The 20,463-nt window shown below is 42.8% G+C and overlaps 1 protein-coding gene across 1 annotated transcript in view; it reads left to right on the top strand.

Moving 5' to 3' along the window:
• KCNH1 (potassium voltage-gated channel subfamily H member 1) overlaps positions 1-9,678 on the top strand; it is a 190,421-nt gene extending 180,743 nt beyond the window's left edge. The window contains exons 11-12 of the mRNA XM_064509627.1: positions 4,662-5,701; positions 9,616-9,678. Coding sequence (XP_064365697.1) covers positions 4,662-5,510 — 849 coding nt within the window. The 3' untranslated portion in view covers positions 5,511-5,701; positions 9,616-9,678. The remainder of the gene's footprint in view (positions 1-4,661; positions 5,702-9,615) is intronic.
• The last annotated feature ends 10,785 nt before the right edge of the window (positions 9,679-20,463 follow it).

The following is a 20,463-nucleotide window of genomic DNA, read 5'->3' as shown; positions in this document are numbered from 1 at the left end:
GAACCTTGTACTTTGGCTTGCGTGTGACCCTTACTAGTGTTGTTTGATGCTGTACTCCCCGTATTGGACAAGACACTGTATAATCAATTCCTACCCACTGCTCTTTGTGCCACATTTGATTTTGTACACCCTTGTCATATTCTTTCTTCTACTCCATACCATGGTCTTTCTGTAAAGGAAGTAGGCATTTAAATTGCTATATCAATCTTTTGGTCAGATGAGATAACACTGTTGTTTGTTGAGCGTATCATCAACCTTTTATCTTGTTGCAAGGTGATCTTGTATTGTAATGGCCTGCTTACATATAACTTGAATAGATGAGAAAACTTAGTGTAGGTTCTCTGCAATGTCTTCATGAAACAATGTGAGTACCCTGTCCCCTCTTGTTACTACTGAAGGAAAACAACTTGGAGCTAGAATAGGTATTTCTAGAGAAACATCAGCTCAGTGCAAGTAATGAGGTGAAAAGAGCAGCGGAGGTAGTAGGGAGCCAGCAAAGGAAAATGACTGAAAGATTACTTGTAGGATTAGTTGTTTCACTTTTTGAAAGGAACTTCAGACTCAACTAAATCTACTCATATTCTGCCTCTGTACAAAAGTGAGAATTCAAGCACTGCCAGCTGGAGTTAAAGATGCTGGAAGGTAGGAAATAATTCAGACATTTTCAAAGAGTTCAAGCTGGAAAGCTTTGAGTTAAATTGGAAATGTTAAACATTTGGATTTTGCCTGTGTATTGTCAACAAAAAGTTATTATCTAAATCCTTCACTAACTGCCTAGCTGTAATACTTTTGCAGAGATTTTTAAACATAAGACTCTAGATTCAGTTCCTAAAGGTGAATTTTTAAGTGTCTGAGGGAGCAAGGAACAGAAGTTGTCACTGATGCTAGACAAATTCAGTCTTGAAGCAAAAAATTTCAGGAATCTTTCATCAAGATGTGATGATGGATTCTTTATTGCTGTCAATTTTTAAATATGGGTCTGGATGTTCTTCTAAAAGATGTGAGCTAGTTGCAATAAAATTCCCTTCAGGGAATCCCATTCGGGGCAATTGTCTTACACTGGACATCACATCACAGCTGGTTTTTCTGGCCCTATCATAAAGGAATCAATGAAAGTCATATTACTGAAAGAGGAAGTGAGCTAAAAACTTTCTTAGCATCTTTGCCATTATATTTTGGCTTTTAACTTTGATTAAGATCCATATTTGTAGCTCCATCAAATTCCACATGAAAATTGCCATATAAGCAAGAGGAAGGCCCAGACTTTTCTTCCTGGTAAAAAATGAAACCCATTTTCTCTTCCCTTGTACTCTTACCACTTGTGGATGCAGATGTACATACGTCAGCATAACAAATGTTTTCTGAATGCCTGGGATGCTGCTGAAACTATTTAACCACTTTAATAGCACTTTTCCCTCAACAATTGTAGGAAAATAGTCCATCCAAAACAAGTTATTCGTACTTTTATTTGTAAGGGCTGGCATTTAATCTTAAAAAAGAAAACAGCAACAGAAATCCAGAATGCAATTAAGTAAAGTCTTTTCAATTACTGCTGAGGTTTGCATGGTTATCAAACTTCTGCTTAATATCCAACTGTGGAGCTGTTTTGAGAAAATATGGCATTGAGGATCTTGCCAAAGAGGAGGCTAGCGACAGCTTTGACTGGTCTTCCTAAGGACAAATTGCTGTCTGACAGGTATTTATCCAGTGTCTTATGAGTTAGTTAAAAGGAGCCAATATGGGATTTGGAGGCTGCATCCCCTGGCAAATGTGCATAGATTCAGCTTGTACTGCATAAGTGCAGCTCGCCACGTAGACGCATATGTATGTGAGAAGTTGAACAGGATGGGATACCTGAGGACTGCATTTTTTTGCTGCTGTGATGCGGTTGCCTTGTAGCTGGTGTAAGGCTTCCTATGGAAGAAGGAAGTTAGGGATCTCGTTAGCGTGGTAGCGATTAGCCATGATAAAGGCAGTGCCTTGAGTAATCACTGCCTCTGCATGTGTTCATGCCTCTGTTACACTCTGGTCTCCTGCAGGTAAAGGAGAGGGTTTGCACAGGGTGCTGAGGCTGACCACCACACAGCTCCTCCACATCCAGATGTGTTTAGCATAAACAGGTCTCATCTGCGCAGCGAAATGGAAAGCCGTGGGGGCTCTGGGGACCTGAGCACTGCTGCTAATGTGCCTCTCGCTGTTCACCTTTCTGTGTTTTCTAGTAAATTTGCTTCACTTGTACTCAGGCACGAGTCTGGGCTACCTGCTGCGTGAGAAGCAGCAGCTAGTACAAGTACAGGTAGGGCTAGCCTGTTAATGTATTATTGCTTGGGACTTGCCCCGCTGCCTCTTCATCTGCATGATGCAGTAGCAGGGCAGCTTCCGTCAAATAGCCTGCCCGTTTATGTGACAATAGCCACCATTTATGTGACAGCAGCCAGTCCTTAAATAGTCAGAGGTACTCCAGGACTGCCAGGCAAGGCCCTGAGCAGCCGGCTTTGAGCAGGGCTTGGACTAGAGGAGGATGCTGCGAAGCAGCCTGGCCTCTAGCTTTTTAGAGTGCCCAAACACCTTCCCTGGTGACACCTGCGAGGGCAGCCGTTGTCACGCGCCCCTTCTGTGCGTTCAGGGAAGAGGCCAGTATAGATCGGCAGGTCAGACTGAAACTGCTCTTGTGCAAAGACACGCTCACATGCGAAGTGGCATCATTCCCATTAACTGCGTGTGCAGCTGGCACAGCGCCGTACAGTACTTGGGTGTCCATGCTAGTGCCAAACACACAAGCTCTGGGAGACGCAGTATTCGGGGACACAGACTAATTACCCTGGCTCATCATTGTCTTTGTTTGCTGGGACTTTGTGCTACCAAGGCAGCCTTAGCCTTCTGCTTGAGCGAGCCTCTGGAGACCCGGCCTCCTATCCCTGCTCTAGCAGAGCGCCCAGCGCAGCTGCGCTGGACGTTGGACTGACACCCTTCCTCCCGTTAACGTGCTGGGCTGGCTGGCTGTGCGTGGGAAGCTGTTAGCCCGGAGCACTGTATTGATTATCCCTTCTCAGGCAGTGAGTGCTGTTCTTCTGCTTCTAAGGATTATGCTCCTGTGTCCACTTCGTACCGATCCCACGACAGGCTGAGTTTCCTGGAAGAAAAATAATACTGCCAAGTACTCTGTTTTGTTGAATCCTTATCTTATACTTAGCTTCCTATTTGTAGCTTGGAAACAAAATATCCTTCCTGCTAATTTTATTCTTTTATGTCTAGGAAACACTGACAACTCTGACAACTTCTTCCTTCCCAAGACCCAGTGTTCAGATTTTTTTTTTACCCACTTCACAATGGCAAAAATGTCAAGAAGCACCGAAGTCAGGAGAAACACTCATTTTGTGTGTGCTAGTGAAGCAGTGCTTATTATGATCATTTTAATTTAAATCTCTCTGTAACAGAGGGATGAGTTTATTTACACATTTTCTAATCATCGTTTGAATCGCCAAGTTATTTCTGCACTGGAATATAAGGATTTAGAGTGGGCTTTCCCAAAGGCAGCTAAAGAGATTAGGTGTCATTGTTCAGTGGAAGTTGGGGGCTGTATCTTTTCTACTCCCTTTTGAAAACCTCAGCTTAGGGGACCTCCCATTTTCAACCCAAATTTACTAGTTCTCCTTTAATACTGCACTGGAGAGTACCCTCAGTCTTCTGACTTGGAAAATATCAGTACGAATGTAAAAACCCATGGAGTTCTTGAAAGGAGTAGGTTGCCAGTAAGTTCAGGAAAGAAGTCCCTTGCTGCCTTTTGGAGCTGTGTGGGCAGTATGAGGCATTCATCAGCACTATCAGACCCTTAGGCTACTCCAACAGATCGCTCAGCCTACAGGCTCAGGAAGATATAATTAGGAGAGTAGACTGAAAATTAATTTTTTATTTATGCAAAACAGTCCCCTTTCCCATAAAAATACAGATATTATTAAAAATATGACATTATTCAAGCTGCTGTAATAATCAGCTTGTGGAAGGCTTCCCCTTGTCTCTCAGAGCCCATTTCCCACTGTCCTTGTACCCCAACTGTAGGATTCGCCTGAGCTTTGCCTCATCCCCAAACTGTAAGTTGCTTCTGGAAGGGAGCCTGGGTGAGAAGGGAGGGCAAAAAGCACTTTACAAGCTCTGCCTGCTGCCTGGAAAGTGCAGAGTAATCTCTGCAGTACAACCCCCTTAGTGGCCAAGCTGCACTGAAATAATACCAGGTCTTTTGCATGATGTGTAGTTAGTGAGCTCTAGGATGAAACTGCTCTAAGACATGGGAGTGGTTCTTTGCAATAGTGGAAAACTGCTGCTAAACCATAGACTCAGGAAAACAAATATAAGAAATCACTTATAACACAAAACAGAACACACAACTTCAGGGGATCGTGGCACTGCCTTGATGACGTCTCCGAACTGGAAAGATCCTTTTCCCTTTTCTTTGGTGCTATAAGACAGAGGATGTATGCTCTTAAAGAAAGAAACCACATTCCACACAACGTAAGACATCTGAAAGCTGCAATAATGTTACTGTAGATGTGCGTAGCTTCTGCAATTGTCAGTTAAATTATTTCAGACAATTCTTTCTCTACAACCTTTGCCCCCTAAAGAGTGTGCGGTTAATCACGGTGTGAAATGTTTCCTCTCTGTAGATTGTATTCCGGAAAATCAGTGATGTGAAACGTGAAGAAGAGGAGAGAATGAAAAGGAAGAACGAAGCACCTCTGATCTTACCACCAGATCACCCAGTCCGCCGGCTGTTTCAGAGATTCAGGCAACAGAAAGAAGCCCGGCTAGCAGCAGAAAGAGGGAGGGATCCAGATGACCTGGACGTGGAGAAAGGCAACGTTTTAGGCGAGCATTCTTCGGCACGCTCGGTGGTCAAAGCCAGCATCGTGACCGTGCGGGAGAGCCCAGCAACCCCGGTATCGTACCAGTCTGCTTCAACTTCTGGTGCATCTGATCATGCCAAACTGCAGGCCCCGACATCGGACTATGTAGGGTGTAAAGCGTCAGGCGATTACCCACGGCGAAAAGGCTGGGCCAAATTCAGAGATGCCTGTGGGAAAGGTGAAGACTGGAACAAAGTCTCTAAAGCAGAATCCATGGAGACTTTACCAGAGAGAACTAAAGCTTCAGGAGAAGCTACCCTGAAGAAGACAGACTCTTGTGACAGTGGCATTACAAAAAGTGACTTGCGCTTGGATAACGCTGGGGAGACGAGAAGCCCGCAGGACCGCAGTCCAGTCCTCACGGAGGTCAAGCACTCCTTTTACCCCATCCCAGAACAGACTCTTCAGGCTACCATGCTAGAAGTGAAACATGAGCTGAAAGAGGACATCAAGGCTTTAAACACAAAAATGACCAGTATAGAAAAACAGCTTGCTGAGATACTTAGGATATTAACCTCAAGAAGAAGCTCCCAGTCACCACAGGAGTTGTTTGAAATATCGAGGCCCCAGTCTCCAGAATCAGAAAAAGACATGTTTGGAGCTAGCTGAGGTGTTTCTTTTTAAAAACAAACAAGCAAACAAACACCCCCCCTAACATATTAAATTTAATCTTTCTTGATGAAAACCAGTGAGGGACCAGTTCACTAAGCATGTTTCCCGTGTCTAAAAAGGTACGGTAACAGGAATTGCAACCTCATGTCAAGATGGCAGCTGACTCTGAAGCCTTTTTGACAGCAAGGGTACAGTTTATAAAGCTTTTCTTTTCTCCATTGGTGCATATTCCCCTCCTCCCCCTCTTCCCTCAGGATGTTGGAATAAGAGTTCTGAAGACAGCAGCCAGCCCAGGGAGCGCCAGGCGACCTCTTAGGTTTTTGGAGCATGCCTTATGTAGTTAGCTCAGTTTTTGCCTATATGATAAGGACTTGCCAGGGTGCTTGTGTTTTCAGCTTTCCCCCCCCCCCCCCACCTGCTGCTGTCACTGTCTCAGTCACCTGTACAGCATGTTAAATGTCACAATATATTTTCATGTGTCTGTAATAATGGAAAGAACAGTGGGAGGTGTGTATGTCATTTCAGCCGAAAGTATGCTACTTGATATCAAAGCTATTTTTGGGTAGTCAAAGGAGGGCTAAAAAGATGGAAGAAATGCACATTTTATTTACAAATTAACATACTGCTAAACTCATTGCATTTAACAATATCCTCACGAGTAGTTACAATATTTCAGGTTTGTTAGTAAATGGGATCTTCCACGTTCTCATTCACTGGGCAAGGATATTGACTCTCAAAAACTCAGATTCTCCCTCAGATGTCTTTGAATATTCTTACCTTTGTCTTTAAGTCTAATAGCTAGAGGACAAAGGTTTGCATGTGCCCTGTACCTGAGCACAGCCCATTGCAGCATGTATTGTGCTGCATCAGTGTGCTAACCAGTTCTACGGATTTGATGATCCATCCTGAAAATATATTGTGGCATTCATGTCCTATTTTTGCTACAAATCTGCACTTTTAATTCTAGTTAAATTATTTTTTGAAAGTTTCTGTTTTGATAATGTTCATTGTAGCCAAAGGCTTTCACAGAACTTTTAAAGGTTTTAGATTGTGGCATTTTCTGCACATCCAAATGTATCATTCCTGATCTAATATAGCTAGAAAACAGATGGGTAATAGGGGCAGAAAGACTAGTGCTTACTGTATGCAAATGCTATTGTAGCAAGGAAGCAAAAAGATGTGCTTCTTAAAGAAGGAGATGTTTTCAAAACTTATATTTTCATTACTTTTTTGGAGGAAGATTCAAGCACTTTATTAAAACTAGTATTTATTATTCATTAGGTAGGGTAGCATAAATGCTATCATGGCTTCTGGATATAGCTGTATATTCACAGTAAATTCTCTCCACTCATCCAATATGCTCACTGCCTAAAGGTAGGTTAGAGATCAGAAGCATCATGCAACACTTTCTGGGTTTTCATTCTTAATGGTACTAGGTCTTTCCACAGAGTGGGAGTAGTTAACTCCCATTCTTCTTCCATGGTCCTAGCTCATTTACAAAAAAACACAACTGTTTTTGAAGACTTCATGTTAAGAAAGGAGGAGACAAGGGAAATGACCATTTCGAGAGGATTTCTGCTGGCCTGATACCTGCATGGTGCAATGCCGAGTTGTGTCAGAGGTCCCTGAGCAAGTGTGAGGTCCCCTGGTGAAGTGACATAGCGTGAGGCTGTGGTGTGCAACGATACTAGCTCAGGTCTTGAAATCAGTGTATCTGTTTATATCCAGTCCTGGGGTAACTACCCTGCTCTGAAAGATGCTAATTATTCTAAGTGCAGCACCACAGTCCCCAGTGCCAGAGGCAGCTGGGTTAGGATCAACTTGCAAGGATTTTGCACCCTGGTTCAATACGGAAGTGCCACAGCCTGTAAGTTTTTAGCTAACGATTGAAATTTGCCTGAGAAACAGCTATTGGGATCATATCTGAAGTTACTTTCTTTCCCCTCAAGAAAAGGCATTGGGGAGGGGACTTGCTATGAAACCCAGGTGCCATTTCCTAAATGTATTTGTGGTTCCATGATTAGCTTTTTCCAGTGCTAACTGGTGTCTTTTAAGGTTATGTACCAAAGACATACAGTACTGGGAGAAGCTCTTTTTGACCAGTGTAACACTGTTTGGTGTTTTAATCACCATAGATGACAAAACTTAACTGTAACAGTTGTGCTATGATTACCAGAAGAAATCCATACACTAATGATTTCAGTTAGAAACTGTTAAATGATTTTCCCCTCTAGTCTCCTCAGTCAGTAAATTCACTGAGTAGTAAAATTATGCCCAAGTAAACCACAGATTTACTAACATTTAAGGATTTATAATTGATGCCCCAAAATTCCAGCAAGGTTTGAGAGACTGACTTGGAGCCAGTTCTATAATCCAAGCAAATTGCTCCTCAGCGTATGTTCCAACACTAGCTTTTCTGGGTTAAAGTTTTTGAAAGACAGAAAGTCTTGCTGAACTCAGCAGGCACTTTCAGAAAGTGTCGCCCATCTACCTGCAGTCGGACAACAGGGAAATTAAGTTATTCTGGGTGGATCAGGGAGGAGATGTTACGACCCCCAAAGCATGTGTCTGGTAGCTCAAGTATTGCAGTGCAGACATAGAATTAAATGTGCAGTTGCAGGTTATCTTGCTCCTTGTTTCTGACACTAAGTTTGTGTTTTTCAGCTGTGTTTTTTATGTGCCCTCAGGGATATATTAAAGCTTATTCTGTTGTTGCTGATTGCAAAATTTTGGAGTCACGGCAAGATTAACCCTACGAGCCCCATAATTAGCCACACTACCACTCATAGTACTGTGAAGAAGGGAACGCAGGTCCCCATTTTCTGAGGTACTTCTGTTATAGCCTGAAGTTCAGTGCAATATTGTACTGCTGGGAAACCACAAGCTGTATGGCAGCACGTGGATGCAGCACGGAATCCATTTTAAGGCCATTACAAGGCTTCTGTAAGAGCCTATAAAGCCATTTATAATCCATTTGTAGAGCCATCACAGATTGTAATATACTCTGGAATTATGCTTAAAATTTCATGTGCCTGAAGATAAAGGCCAAATCTGATTTTGGCACACTCATGAAATTCCAGAGAATCTGCTCCTTCCAGTGACACCCTCAGGGTGTCTGCTTCCAGGCAGCGTGACGGCAGCCAATGTCATTCAGGCTTGCATAGACGTAACTGAGGTCAGACCCATTTTATTAAGATTTTATGGACTGGCAGGTACTAAAACTAGTTGTAGGAGACTGTATCATCCCTCAATAACCTCTATATGTTGTCAGAGAATTTGAAAAGAGTATATTATTTAGGATGAGGTTCAGTCTTTTGATTCCCTGGGCTACCAACTACTTAAAGGGAGCAAAACCTTGGCTACTAGGGGACTGGTCACTCCCTTGAACTTCAGGCTAACTTGGACATGTACTGTAGTGCCCAGCTTCAGGAGGTGCAGTAGTTCTTCTCTAGTGCGTGATTGAAAGCACCTGTGTTACAAGTCTGTCTTTCTCCATGGAGAAATTGAGCCTTAAAGTTAGATGCCTAAAGGCCAGTTGGTGTGTGTACCCACTGTAGTTGTTACTTGTTCTTTTATGTTATTTGTCAGCTTTTCCTTTTTCTTTTGTTTCTCTCGACGTGTTGGGTAAGCTTTTCACTGAAATTATTTTCAACTTAGAAATGAATGATCTCTGAACATGAAATTCAGCCCTTTTACAACCAAATGTTTGTACATACCATAAAAAACAGAAAAAAAACCTAACTCACTCTTAACAGTGTTCTGGCGTAGTGCTTCAGCCATTTAACAACCTGCCGAATAACCTGTACTTACTGAAAAGACACAATGTTCTCCATTTTTACTCTGCGCTGGAATTAGATTTGAATCCAAAGCAGATAGTTCTGAGAAATAATTTGGGTTATGATTTGGTAAAATGGGAACTTCTAGACGTTTGTGCTTAAACTATTAAAAGAATTAAATACTAAAAGGTATACCTGTATTTGGTACAGGATTAAAAAAGGAAAAACCAATCCCCAACCCTACTGTGTTCAGATACATTTACTTCTGTCTGGTATTACATGTATACTTTTAAAAACACCATTCTTGCTTTAAATCTCATTCACAGTGCTGCCCAGAATCCCAGCGAACACCCTGTTTAACAGCTTCGAAGGTGATGTTCTGCTTCTACAGTACTTCACTTTAATGAACCGAACGAGATATTTGCTGTGAATAACTGGTGATATTTTTCCGATCACTCTTAACCATTTTGTGAAACAATTTAATTCATGATTTGTCTTTACTATATAAACAACAGTGTGTATGACTACACTTGTACAGACGTGTGTACACACATGCATATATATAATATCTGTGTATAGCTAAGTCTTTCGATTGCATTTCTGTTAAGTAACAGCACAGCCCTCATTTAATGATTATGGTTCAGGAAGGGAACTTAAATCTTCCCAGTAGATATCCACTGAATGTCCTAGTTAGTATATCGTTTGCTGATTGTTGAACTTTCCAGGCCACGACTTTTCTTCAGTTTCTCTGTAGGGCCTCAAGTTTTTATTGTTAGTCTGGCTAATAACCGGGACTGAGACAAGACCTGGCAAGCGCTGTGAGTCAGGAACCAGGAATGCAAGGGCAACTGCAAAGCTACTGTTTCATAGTTGGTGGGAACACCGTGTGTAAGCCATCATTTGTTGCTCCCTCAGTATCTCCAGAGCTAAGTCGTTGCAGTAGCAGTTCTCGTGGCTTCTCCTGCAGGAGCGACTGTGGAATAAATGGATTTCTTTCTCCTGGTACCGAGGGCTGTCTCTAAGGTGCTGAGCCTATCCGTCTTTTCGCGGGGCAGCATAACACCTGTCACTGCACCTCTGCTTTCTTGTCTTGGTATTAGGTGTCGAAAAGCTCTACTGAATTCTTTGTTTCCACGTAGTCTCCTGCGGGTGTATTGGCAATAACAAAGTCTGTATTTCAGCTGCACTTCTGATTCATAAAGACAAACCTTTCAGAGAGAGTCCCATGCAGGGAAAGCTCCAGAAATTTGAGGTGAGGTACAGTAGATTACTGTATCCTGTAATCTGATTTAGCGTTGACCACATTGTTGTGGCAAGCATTGATTCAATTAAATAAAAATAAAGCTTTTTGCAATAAGATATATTCAACATTTAGCCTTAAGACCCTTTCATAAGTGTTATAATTCAAACTGTGATTCCATTCTACTTCCTTCTTAATGTTCTGTAGTATTTACAGTGTTGCCTAAAGATAAAGCACTTTGATTAGCTTTCTAAATCTAATGGAAATCACTTGTTGGTAATTATGTTTATTTCTCCACTTATTGCCTTCTTATTAGTATAATAAATTACTCTAATAGCCCTCTCCCCTTACGGAACAAAGAGATATAATTATTGTGTAAACACTTTGTATATCAGGGAGCCAACCCATCATATCGCTGAAGTGTTTGTTTCAAAGATTTTTTACAGTTCAGCAAAGCTAATGTGAATTTACCTGCGACTGTAATTTGTTTCAAGCTGATTGTTGAGTGTTGTGTAAACATATTTGATGTGTAATCCCAGAACATCTCTGTAACTGGATTTAAATACCTAATGTTAACAAAACAGTTTGGGGTTTTCACTAACTGTTCTGAAAGGCTAATCATTTTTTTCTTCTTCCCACTGAATCTGTGACCACTAACATAGAAAAAGCATCATTTTAGCTGTAGATGAAAGAAGTTCAATAATCTTGTATCAGGATGAACTGCTATGTAAAGAAATATGATGTTTTCTAATGAATGTGTTATCTTATTGTACCTACATACAATCAATATTTGTACATCTGTTGGAAACCTGTCTGCGTTTCAATATTTAGCCACCACTGCATGGACACTTTATTGATAAGCAGGTATGCAGTTGCTTTGGCGCTTTTAAATGTATTTCACTTGTTTTTATCCTTTCAGAAATCCACCAAATACTCGTTTCTTTTTCTTTGCATTTGTCACTTTGTTCAATGAAGCATGAATAGAAAAAAAAGAATAAGTAGATACTATTTTTGTGGTCAGCAAAGCTGCTGCCAGTAGATAGACAGTGTATGTATATATTCATATATATATATATGCACTGTTTGGGAATGTTCAGTTATAAATGCAGCCACCTACATTAATGATATCCCTATTCAACATTTTTAAACAAGCACAAATAATATTTGTAAAAAAAAGTTTAATTTTATTTATTATAGTAATAAACTATTTTATACATTACAGTTGCTTTGGTGTACTTTACTATGTGTTAAATATTTGCTTATAATATCAGCAAGGGGATTTTTAGTTACTCTCTAGAACTTCTGGCTAGAAATTTTGTTGCTATTGTTTTGTGTCTCAAGAGCTATCAGTACAGCTGTTTGATATTAGTGGTTTAGTCATAAACAATTCAGGTTGTTGGTCTGCTGTGTATCTATAAAATCAGAAATTACAGTTTAGGGTCACTCTAACTGAATTCAAGTATTCTGTAAAGTTAATAGTTTCTAGGGCCGTAGGCGGCACGCTGCATTACAGATTGCAGTGTGGCCCAGCTGACTGCTACTCAAAAGGAAAGATCACCAGAAGACTCTCTGTGACCTTTTCGAAATGGTCTTTGGCTGTGCCGAGGGTACACGTGTATGCTGTCAGTGTGTGTTTTACACTGCTTTCACTGTTGCGACACCTGGTACCTATGGCAAAACTTTTAAAACAAGTGTAATAGAGATCAAAGGGGCTTCTGTTCTTCTCTCTTCTGCTGAAGAAGAAGGTGACCATAGCGTGGACTTACACAAAGAAACAGGCAGCGGGAAGGAAGCACCTTGCACTCCGTTGTCAGCCAGGAGCACTGCTGCAGCCGGCAGTAATCAATACCATTTTGTTGGCTGCCTCAGCAAAGAAATCAGTAACCAAAGGTAAGGGGACAGGGAGCCACTCTCCGGCCAGGAGGGGATACCCGACGGGATCGTGTGCCGCAGCTGTTCCTGCTGGTTAGCACCCAACTGGGTCACGATAAAAAGTTTTAGGCTTCAGGATCATCAGAGACCGTGTGAGCTTCACACCCATCTTTGTGGTTCCCTCTCTGGATGCCTGCTGTGAGCGTAGCCTGTCGCCACCCACCGTGGGCCTGGTGAGCACTGCTGTCACGTGTATTGAAACACTTCATAGGATTGGCATCCTCATCCTCAAAAGAACAGCAATAAAGCATAAGCTTTCAGACTACAGAGCTGAGGGTAAATTATACTGATAGCAGCCAAGGAGTGCAACAAAGTGCTATTTTTGCCATCATGTCTGCATCCACTGCAGCATGCGATGTGACAGGATCTTCAGTGAGTAGTATTGGTTCACTAGCCAGTATGAAAATCTCAGCTTTACTTTGCCTAATGTTAGGCTGGGTTTCCTGTACTTACTAGAACAGAAAAAATCACCATAGCAAAGGCATGTCCTTTTCTTTTCTTTCTTTTTTTTTTTTTTTTTTTTTTTTTTTTTTTTTTTTGAGGTCTCTAAAGGCTGTTGTTCTCACTTTCTGAACTCTCAATTATTTCCTTTGTGCTCAGGCTTTTCCTGCATTCTTAGCAGCCTCCCTCGTGTTGCAAGCTTAAATTAATGCAAGGACAGCTAGCATGCTCTGTGCAGTGTTCCCCATCCCTGCTTTTCTCCCCTTGTCAGGCCCACAGCATTTCAAGCCAAAGGTGATTAATTACAGCACTTTTTGCTCAGATTTGTGTGACAAATTGCAAAGGTTTATGTTCCACATGCTAGTGCTTCAGGCCTCAACTCTGAGCCGAACTACCAGCAGGCTGAAATACTTGCTGAGCTGCAACGTGGCAGGGGAGAGCTCCTGCTGTGCTCTGGTTCCTCATCTGCTGCACCTGTGAGGGCACGTTCAGAGCTGGGGGAAGGTTTCCTGACTAGTCTCCATGGTCTGTGTGCTGGCACTCCTGAGCCCTCTCAGAAATAAATTTAGGTATTGCTGCTTCTAGGAAAGGTATTCTATATGCTAGTGTGTGGCATGCAGAAGGTGCCTCAAGGTGTGTAGCCAGAGGGGAGCTCTGCCCACCAGCAAGTGGGGGGGCTCAGACCCACTGGCAGTGTTCGTCGCCTTCAGGCTGTGGCAGATGTAGAAGCACGTGGGGATGCTCCTCTTGGGAAGACAGGAGCCTCTCCTGGCCGGAGCCTGCGGCCCTGGAGAGCTCGGCTGCTGGGGTGGCCAGCAACGACTCCTGGGGGAGTGGAAGTGCTGGCATCTGCTCTACCTCAGCTTTGAGGGTAGGTAGCTGTTACTTACCCTGTCTGAATTTTGTGTTTGGTAAGGGGGGGTCATTTCAGTGCCCTGTGGTGCCCTTTAGCACCTCAGTAGCAGCTGGAAGTGCTCAGGCTCCAGTGTTTTTGTGCACTGAGCATGGAGTAAATCTGGACAGTGTGAACCAGGTCTCCTCTGGGCAGTGATTCTATTCACTCTCTCACATATGTGCAATAGCGATGTCTTTCATTTGCATCCGCCCATTACTGAGAGAACACCAAAACTGTTTGCTTTACATTCATGCCAGCCGTGCGTGCGCCTGGTAACACAGGACACTCGGCACAGCCCGGGAAACTCCGCAAGTGCGATGCGCTCGGGCCAGGGGGCCTCTCTTTGTAAAAGACTGCTGTTACGCTCCCATTTGTCCACTCTAGCAGGGCATTGAGACTTCGGGACATCTTGGCTGACGAGCAGGTTTTTTGTGCAAGCTGTGTGCTTTACTGGGGTAGGGCTGGTGAGTAAGGCTATGTATCCCGCTGAAAAGGATGCAATGTTGTTATGGTATTCATTACCGCTGTCAGTGTGAGGTGTTTAATTGCAACAGGTGTATGAAGAATATCGGCAAATATAAATATTTTTCACCTAGAAGATTCATTTTTGCTCCTTTCATTCTAACTAGAATCTCTGTGATGGCATGTAGGAGCCAGGGGAAAATAACCTGTCCTGTAACTGAAAGACCGAATGAGAAAAAAACAGTGAGCGATCCAAAGAGGGCATTAGAGTAACTGCACTTCTAACATGTCTGTCAGAAGAAGATGAGAAAAAAACTCTGCACAACCATATCTGCAAAATACGCATATGTTCAAGACTCTTTTTCTTCCCACTTTCTTTCCCTTTCCTGTTCCCCCTTCCTAATCAAGTTCAAGCCCTCATGTAGCACAGTCAAGTTCAAATTCAAGCCCACAAGTGGCACAGCTTTAGGTTTGAAATAAGCTTATTTTGGGGAGGTTCACCTGTAATGACAAATTCTCAACCTATTTCCCTAAAAATTCCAGGTGGTGCTGTGCTATGAAGGAGACAATAAGTGCATGAACAAAATCAAATAGTTTGCTTTGGAGATGTTCTCAACAGTGTTTCTTTCAATTTGTTTACTTTTCAGCTTTGTTCACCTGCACACTTTTCCTTAAAATCAATAAAGAGACATGCTTCTTTCTAAGTGGATATGGAAGGAAGTAAAGATAAGTTGGTACTGTGTGAACCTGAGGAGGATGTGATTTGGTATGGATATTTGCCTCCATATCCATTTCTCCAGGAAAAAGAACCAGTGTTGGAGTATCTATTGGAAATGTGATTTTATTTATTTATTTATTTTATTTTTTTGGATATATAAAGGCAGACTAAGGCCTTCTCTACAGCAGGGGGTTACCATCTGAGGGGAAATGTTAGGCAGTGTTAGCGTGTGAATGCTGCATTAAATCTGGGAGCTACTGGGTGCTCAGCAATAGTACCAAGACAGATAAACAAGACTTGGTTCTCTGCAAGCAGTGGCTTACAGCAAAGGAAAACACAGACAGCTTTCAATCCTCTCCAGCAATCTTTTGTGGATTTCACTTTTACAGTTAAGCAGAGGTACTTTAGAAGAACTAATGATAACAGGAAAACTTATTGAAAATTCTCAGCTGTGCAGTGAGGACAGGAAAGAGAGTTAAGATAATCTGTGTATAGCCCTCAACAAAAATAAGTAATTTGTTTGGATTTCCTTTAGGATAATGATACTGAACATGAGTCATATTGAACATGGCTATTGGAAGTGTGGAGCCAGAAAAGGAAACTAAAACAGCTGAGCTGAAAGCTAAATTGGAAAAAAGCACCTATTAGGACCAGTTGACTAAGCTTTATTGTAGCAACTGTGAAAGAGCTGCTGCATGAAATCACAGGTCTGGGGTGGTAAAATTTGATGTGGTAAAATGTCATTGATGTGTAGCAAATAAGGCACCTGTAGTCAGGTGCTCTGAGAAGCTCTGGGCTGGTTGCTCCAATCTTGGTGGCATACCAGGTGTCAGAAGAGACTAAGGTCATGGAAGTAAATGAGAAAGGATATACTGTAACAAAAGTTTAGCCTTGGATACCTCTCCTGGTGGAGTTGATCTGCTGCATTTCCTTTTGTTTAGGAAAACCACTTATGACAGAAACATAGCTGTGTCTCAGGAGAACACTTGAGAAAAGCTTCATTTTTTAGCCTACAAAAACAAACGTGGAGAGGATGAGTGCAGTCTGCAAGTCCCTCACTGGGGCAGACAGCCTGGAAGGAGTTGCAGTCAGCGGCTCTTGCGTGGAACTACCCTAAGGTGAGTTCTCCAAGTCCTGTAGCAGCCGGGACAGCAAATCTTCAGACTAAGGTGAACATTTTGGTGGAATACAGAGGCTGCAGAAGCAGCTCCGACAGAGAATGCTTTTTTATTACTATGCTTTATTTAATAGTATTATTCTGTTTGTCATTTATATCAGCTCCCCATCCACTTCTACATCTGTTTCTCTCATCTCTGAGGTCATTCTGCAAGACCATGTGTCCTACCATGTCTTTGGTCACAATGAGCTGTTTCTCTCCTCCTCTCAGGCCTTTCCCTGTGTTCCCAGACTAAAGTCCACCATTCCTGCCTTGCCTCCCTCCCTTCTTTTCAGGGCCCAAATGTATCTACCACTTCCTGGGTCTTCTCTTATTTTTTCCCCTCCTCTGAGTGTCCTAAGTGATCTAAACGCATCAGGTGGATGCCTCTGCGGTGACAAAGCTAGCAAGCTGTTGCTGCTCGCTTTCCGTGGTTGCAAAGGAGGGGGAAAATTTACCCGTAGTTTAGAGATGTTGTTCTCCGGAGAATCTCGAGACTCCTGGGGCTGGGAGGGATTGTAAGGTTTTCTCCATGTTTCCTATGCTTTGGCATTTCATAGCCTAATACGGGGTGGGTCTGTGGTGACCGGCTGGTAACTTCAAGCCCAGGAAGGGCTGGATTTTGCTTCTGCTGCCTGGTGGCTTAGCTTGGGGCCCATGGTAAGGCTGCATGTGGGTAGGGTACTAAAGGACAGTTATTTACCTATTTAAGCTACAGCTCTGTCTGTGCTGGAGGCCCAAGCAGGCAAGATGTAGGGCTGGACAAGTGCTTGGCTCACTCGTGAGGCTGCCTGAGTGTAGGGCAATGTTTGCCACGGCAGGCCCAGGTATGCCAGGTACCGTGTTTGCTGTGCAGCAGTGAGAACTGATGAAATAGCTGGCCTGGAGGCAGGAGGCAAAGACGTGGGGGAGCCAGCCGAAGGATCACAGAAATAGTTTGATGCAGAGATGTGACCAAATGAATGTTGTTATCCTGTAACTGCAGCATAAAACTACCACCTCAGCACAAAACTACCACCACAAGAATAAAGAAACCCATAACTGTAAATTAGCAGTAATATCATTAAAGAACTGTCTCATAAATGCAGATTCTCTCTCTGTGCAATTTGGATTATTACAAGGTAATCTATGTATCTGAGCCCTTAAAACAACCTTCCCTCTTCCAGCAGCAGTCTGAAAATAACTGAATCTTACTTGTTTCCTATAATTTTCCTTTTAAATTCCTTTACTCACAATGTAGAAGTTTTTGGTCTTTAAATATCACTTCTGATTTTTCTATTTTTGCCACCTAATTTTTGAAACTCAAATGTACTAATACAGGGATATCAAGTTCTGTGGTCCATAAAAATTCATTAATTTTCTCAAGAAAGACCAGCTCTAGAGGGAGCTAATACAATTTAAATGACACAGGTCATAACTGAAGTTCTGTAACTGTACTATTTTTTTCAGTAAACTTTAATTTTTTGGTGGTCAAATGATGGATCCATGAGTCGTGATTCCCTTCAGCCACCCAACCGTATGTAAAAAGTTCTTCAGTCTCTGTAGATAGTGATATATTTCTGTTACCTGTATTCTGAAAGTTGCTCAAGAATTCGTATGTCACAGGTATCCTATTTGAAGAATATTTGACTCATTTCTGAAAGTAGCTGGTACAAATACCTTACGGTGTTTGCATTTAAACCAAACTGGACCGAATGCAATGGAGGTGATATAACCTAGTTTATGGTCAAAATTTAATTGTGGTCGGGAATCTTCTCTATTAAGTCCTGATGTTAGTTTGACCTGCTCTCACTCAGACCTCTGTGACTCCCAGCATAAGGAAAGAGGAGTGTTTCCAAGCCTCTGTGTTTGCCTCTCTTGCTAACGAACAGGCTATTGACTAGTGCTGCCCCTTAGTTTTAATCCGGTCATTATCTGTGCTGGATACCGAGCGCAGGAGCCCATTTCGCTCGGATCAATAGTTTCCAAGGCCAGTGATGTTGGCACTGAGAAGGGGGGAGTTATGCTGCTAGAGACTGTGGGAGCTCCCCTGAATGGAGAGGCTCAGAGGCTGCCTGAAATTTGGGCCTTGAAACTACTCAGCTCAGCCCCTTGCACAGTGTCTAAAGACGTATGGATCAGATTCATTAGAAGTTTTCTTTTTCTTTTCCTCTCCTCCTGGGTATTGGTGGCATCCCTGACAGCCTCTTGTGCTTGGAGCTGTCAGTGCCTACCCCTAGGCTTGGCATGCTTGAGTTGAGATGGTCCAACAGCAGCAAGCTCCAGGTGCAGGTGATTCATGCCATGGGCAGTGGGGACCCATCTAGTTGTCAGACACACTAGCAGAACCCCTGGTTGACATCGGCTCATTTGCTGAAAGTGGAAAATTTGAACAAAACAGTGTTTTTCTTTGTCTTTTCTTCCTTTTACATGCAAATAAAGAAGAAAGCAATCCACAAGCAACTGGTGAACCTGTTGAATTCGGTGCATGTGTACACAGCATCCCAACGCATCCAGCTTCTGAAGGGGGGTGTGCAGAGAAGCGCAGTAGAGCGGGTAGACCTTGGAGGTCACTTAAAACAAGAAGCAATCTATTATAATGCAGATTTCCCTCATTTCTCAAAGGTGTTACAAACTCAGAGTTCTTCACAGGCCTTGTGCAGAGCAGTATTTCAGCTGTTCCTCCTGGATTAAAATATATGACTCGACTAACAAGTGGCCATGCGCTGAGAGAGTTATTTTGGCAAGCAGTGACTGGCAGAGCTGCTCCGTTGGGGGGGAGGAGCGTGACTATGAAGAGCAGCCAGAAAAAAGCCGTGACATACCATGCATAGCAATCCCTCTGCTCTCCACACATCCTTGAGGAAAATCCTGGCAGCATGCCTGAGGAAGGCAAGCTTCCAGTTAGCAAGTGAGAGCTGCAACTGGCTCAAGGGGCAGCAATGACAGAGGATACTGAGCTGATGTGCAGGAGAAAGGAGAGGCACTCTGCTATTGCTGTGACTAATAACAAAATTGCTGCAGGTTTTTATAGTTAAGCTGGTTTTTCTACGAGCTGTGGTAAGCTGGTTAGTTCAACTAATCTGCTTTTAGCTCTCAGATGTGAAAGAGAGACGTGAGCAAAGCCTCACTTGCCCTCTAATCAATGTAGAATTAAAGAAAGAGCCACTTAGCATAATCTTCTCCTTCCCAATAATAATTATGTCTGCAGATGCTTTGTTAACCAACTACGGGCATAGGGTAAGGATGCGTATGTGTGTGATGTGATTGCTACAGCTTTGTGGTGGCTATTAAGTCCATATAGTGAGCCAGAGACGCTAGGCTTGCCAGTCACTTGGGGATGCTTTTCAGAATCACTTTCAAATTGTTTTACCTCAGCAGCCAACATGTGCCTACATCCAGCTCAGTCTCACAGCCACCAGCTCGTTTATCCCTGCACTCTCGTGGCTCTTGAGCAAATACAGCAGCAGAGCACCTGCACTTAGGGCTAGACTTGCCTCCCTGTTGGTTCAGGTGTCTTTCCTTGTACATCTGTCTTCCCCATCTGCTTCCTAGTTCCAAACCCAAGGAAATGCTAGTTAAGGGAATTCTCCTCCTCCCCTCACCTAGGTTTTTTCTTGGTAACTTGGATGTTTCCTTCAGTCTTCTCCAAGCCTCTGCAACTCCCTAGGAACGTCACAGAGGACTTGCTTGAGGAGGACTTGCATTTATGCCTACCACATAATTCCAAGGACACCAATTACATTGTCACTACATGATAACTAAGAGTTGCACCCAGGTCAGGGTGAGGAACATGTCTCCAAGCTGAAGCTGTAAGTGACCATGTATGTTAAAGTGTTTCAGGTGCAGCCTTAGATCTTAACAGAGCTGTGTGTTTGACCCAAGTGTTTCTCATGCCTTGCCTACAGGTGCTTAGTAAGCAGGATGGATCAGCAATTTCATGAGTGGGCTCATTCTTGAAATAAACGCTTTCAAGTAGGAGGAACAAGAACCCCTGATAAGGCTGAGAGTGAAGGAAATTATTTATTTCTCATATGATAAATACTCAAATGAATGATAGGAAATAGTTTCTATTTCTTAAATTGTGCAAGTGTACTTCATGCTTCTGACTCCAGACCGGGGCAGTAGTAGTCTGAAGGGAAGTCTCACCTTAACTAATCTATAAAAGGTGTTATTTGCTTTTTAAACTTGTACTGTCAAGGGCTGCCTGTTCCATACAGCGCACAAGAGGAATAAAAGTAACCAGTGTGAATCAAATCCATCTTGCAGGCTTCCAGTGTATATAAACTAACACTTCGCTGATGCAGTGATGCACTTATTTTTCTTGCACCAAACCATAGCTAAGACAATG

Source organism: Dromaius novaehollandiae, chromosome 3 (assembly GCF_036370855.1).
Source record: "Dromaius novaehollandiae isolate bDroNov1 chromosome 3, bDroNov1.hap1, whole genome shotgun sequence".
NCBI classification, from domain to species: domain Eukaryota; kingdom Metazoa; phylum Chordata; class Aves; order Casuariiformes; family Dromaiidae; genus Dromaius; species Dromaius novaehollandiae.
The sequence above is the reverse complement of the archived record's forward strand: the minus strand, read 5'-3'. Positions and strand labels throughout refer to the sequence as shown.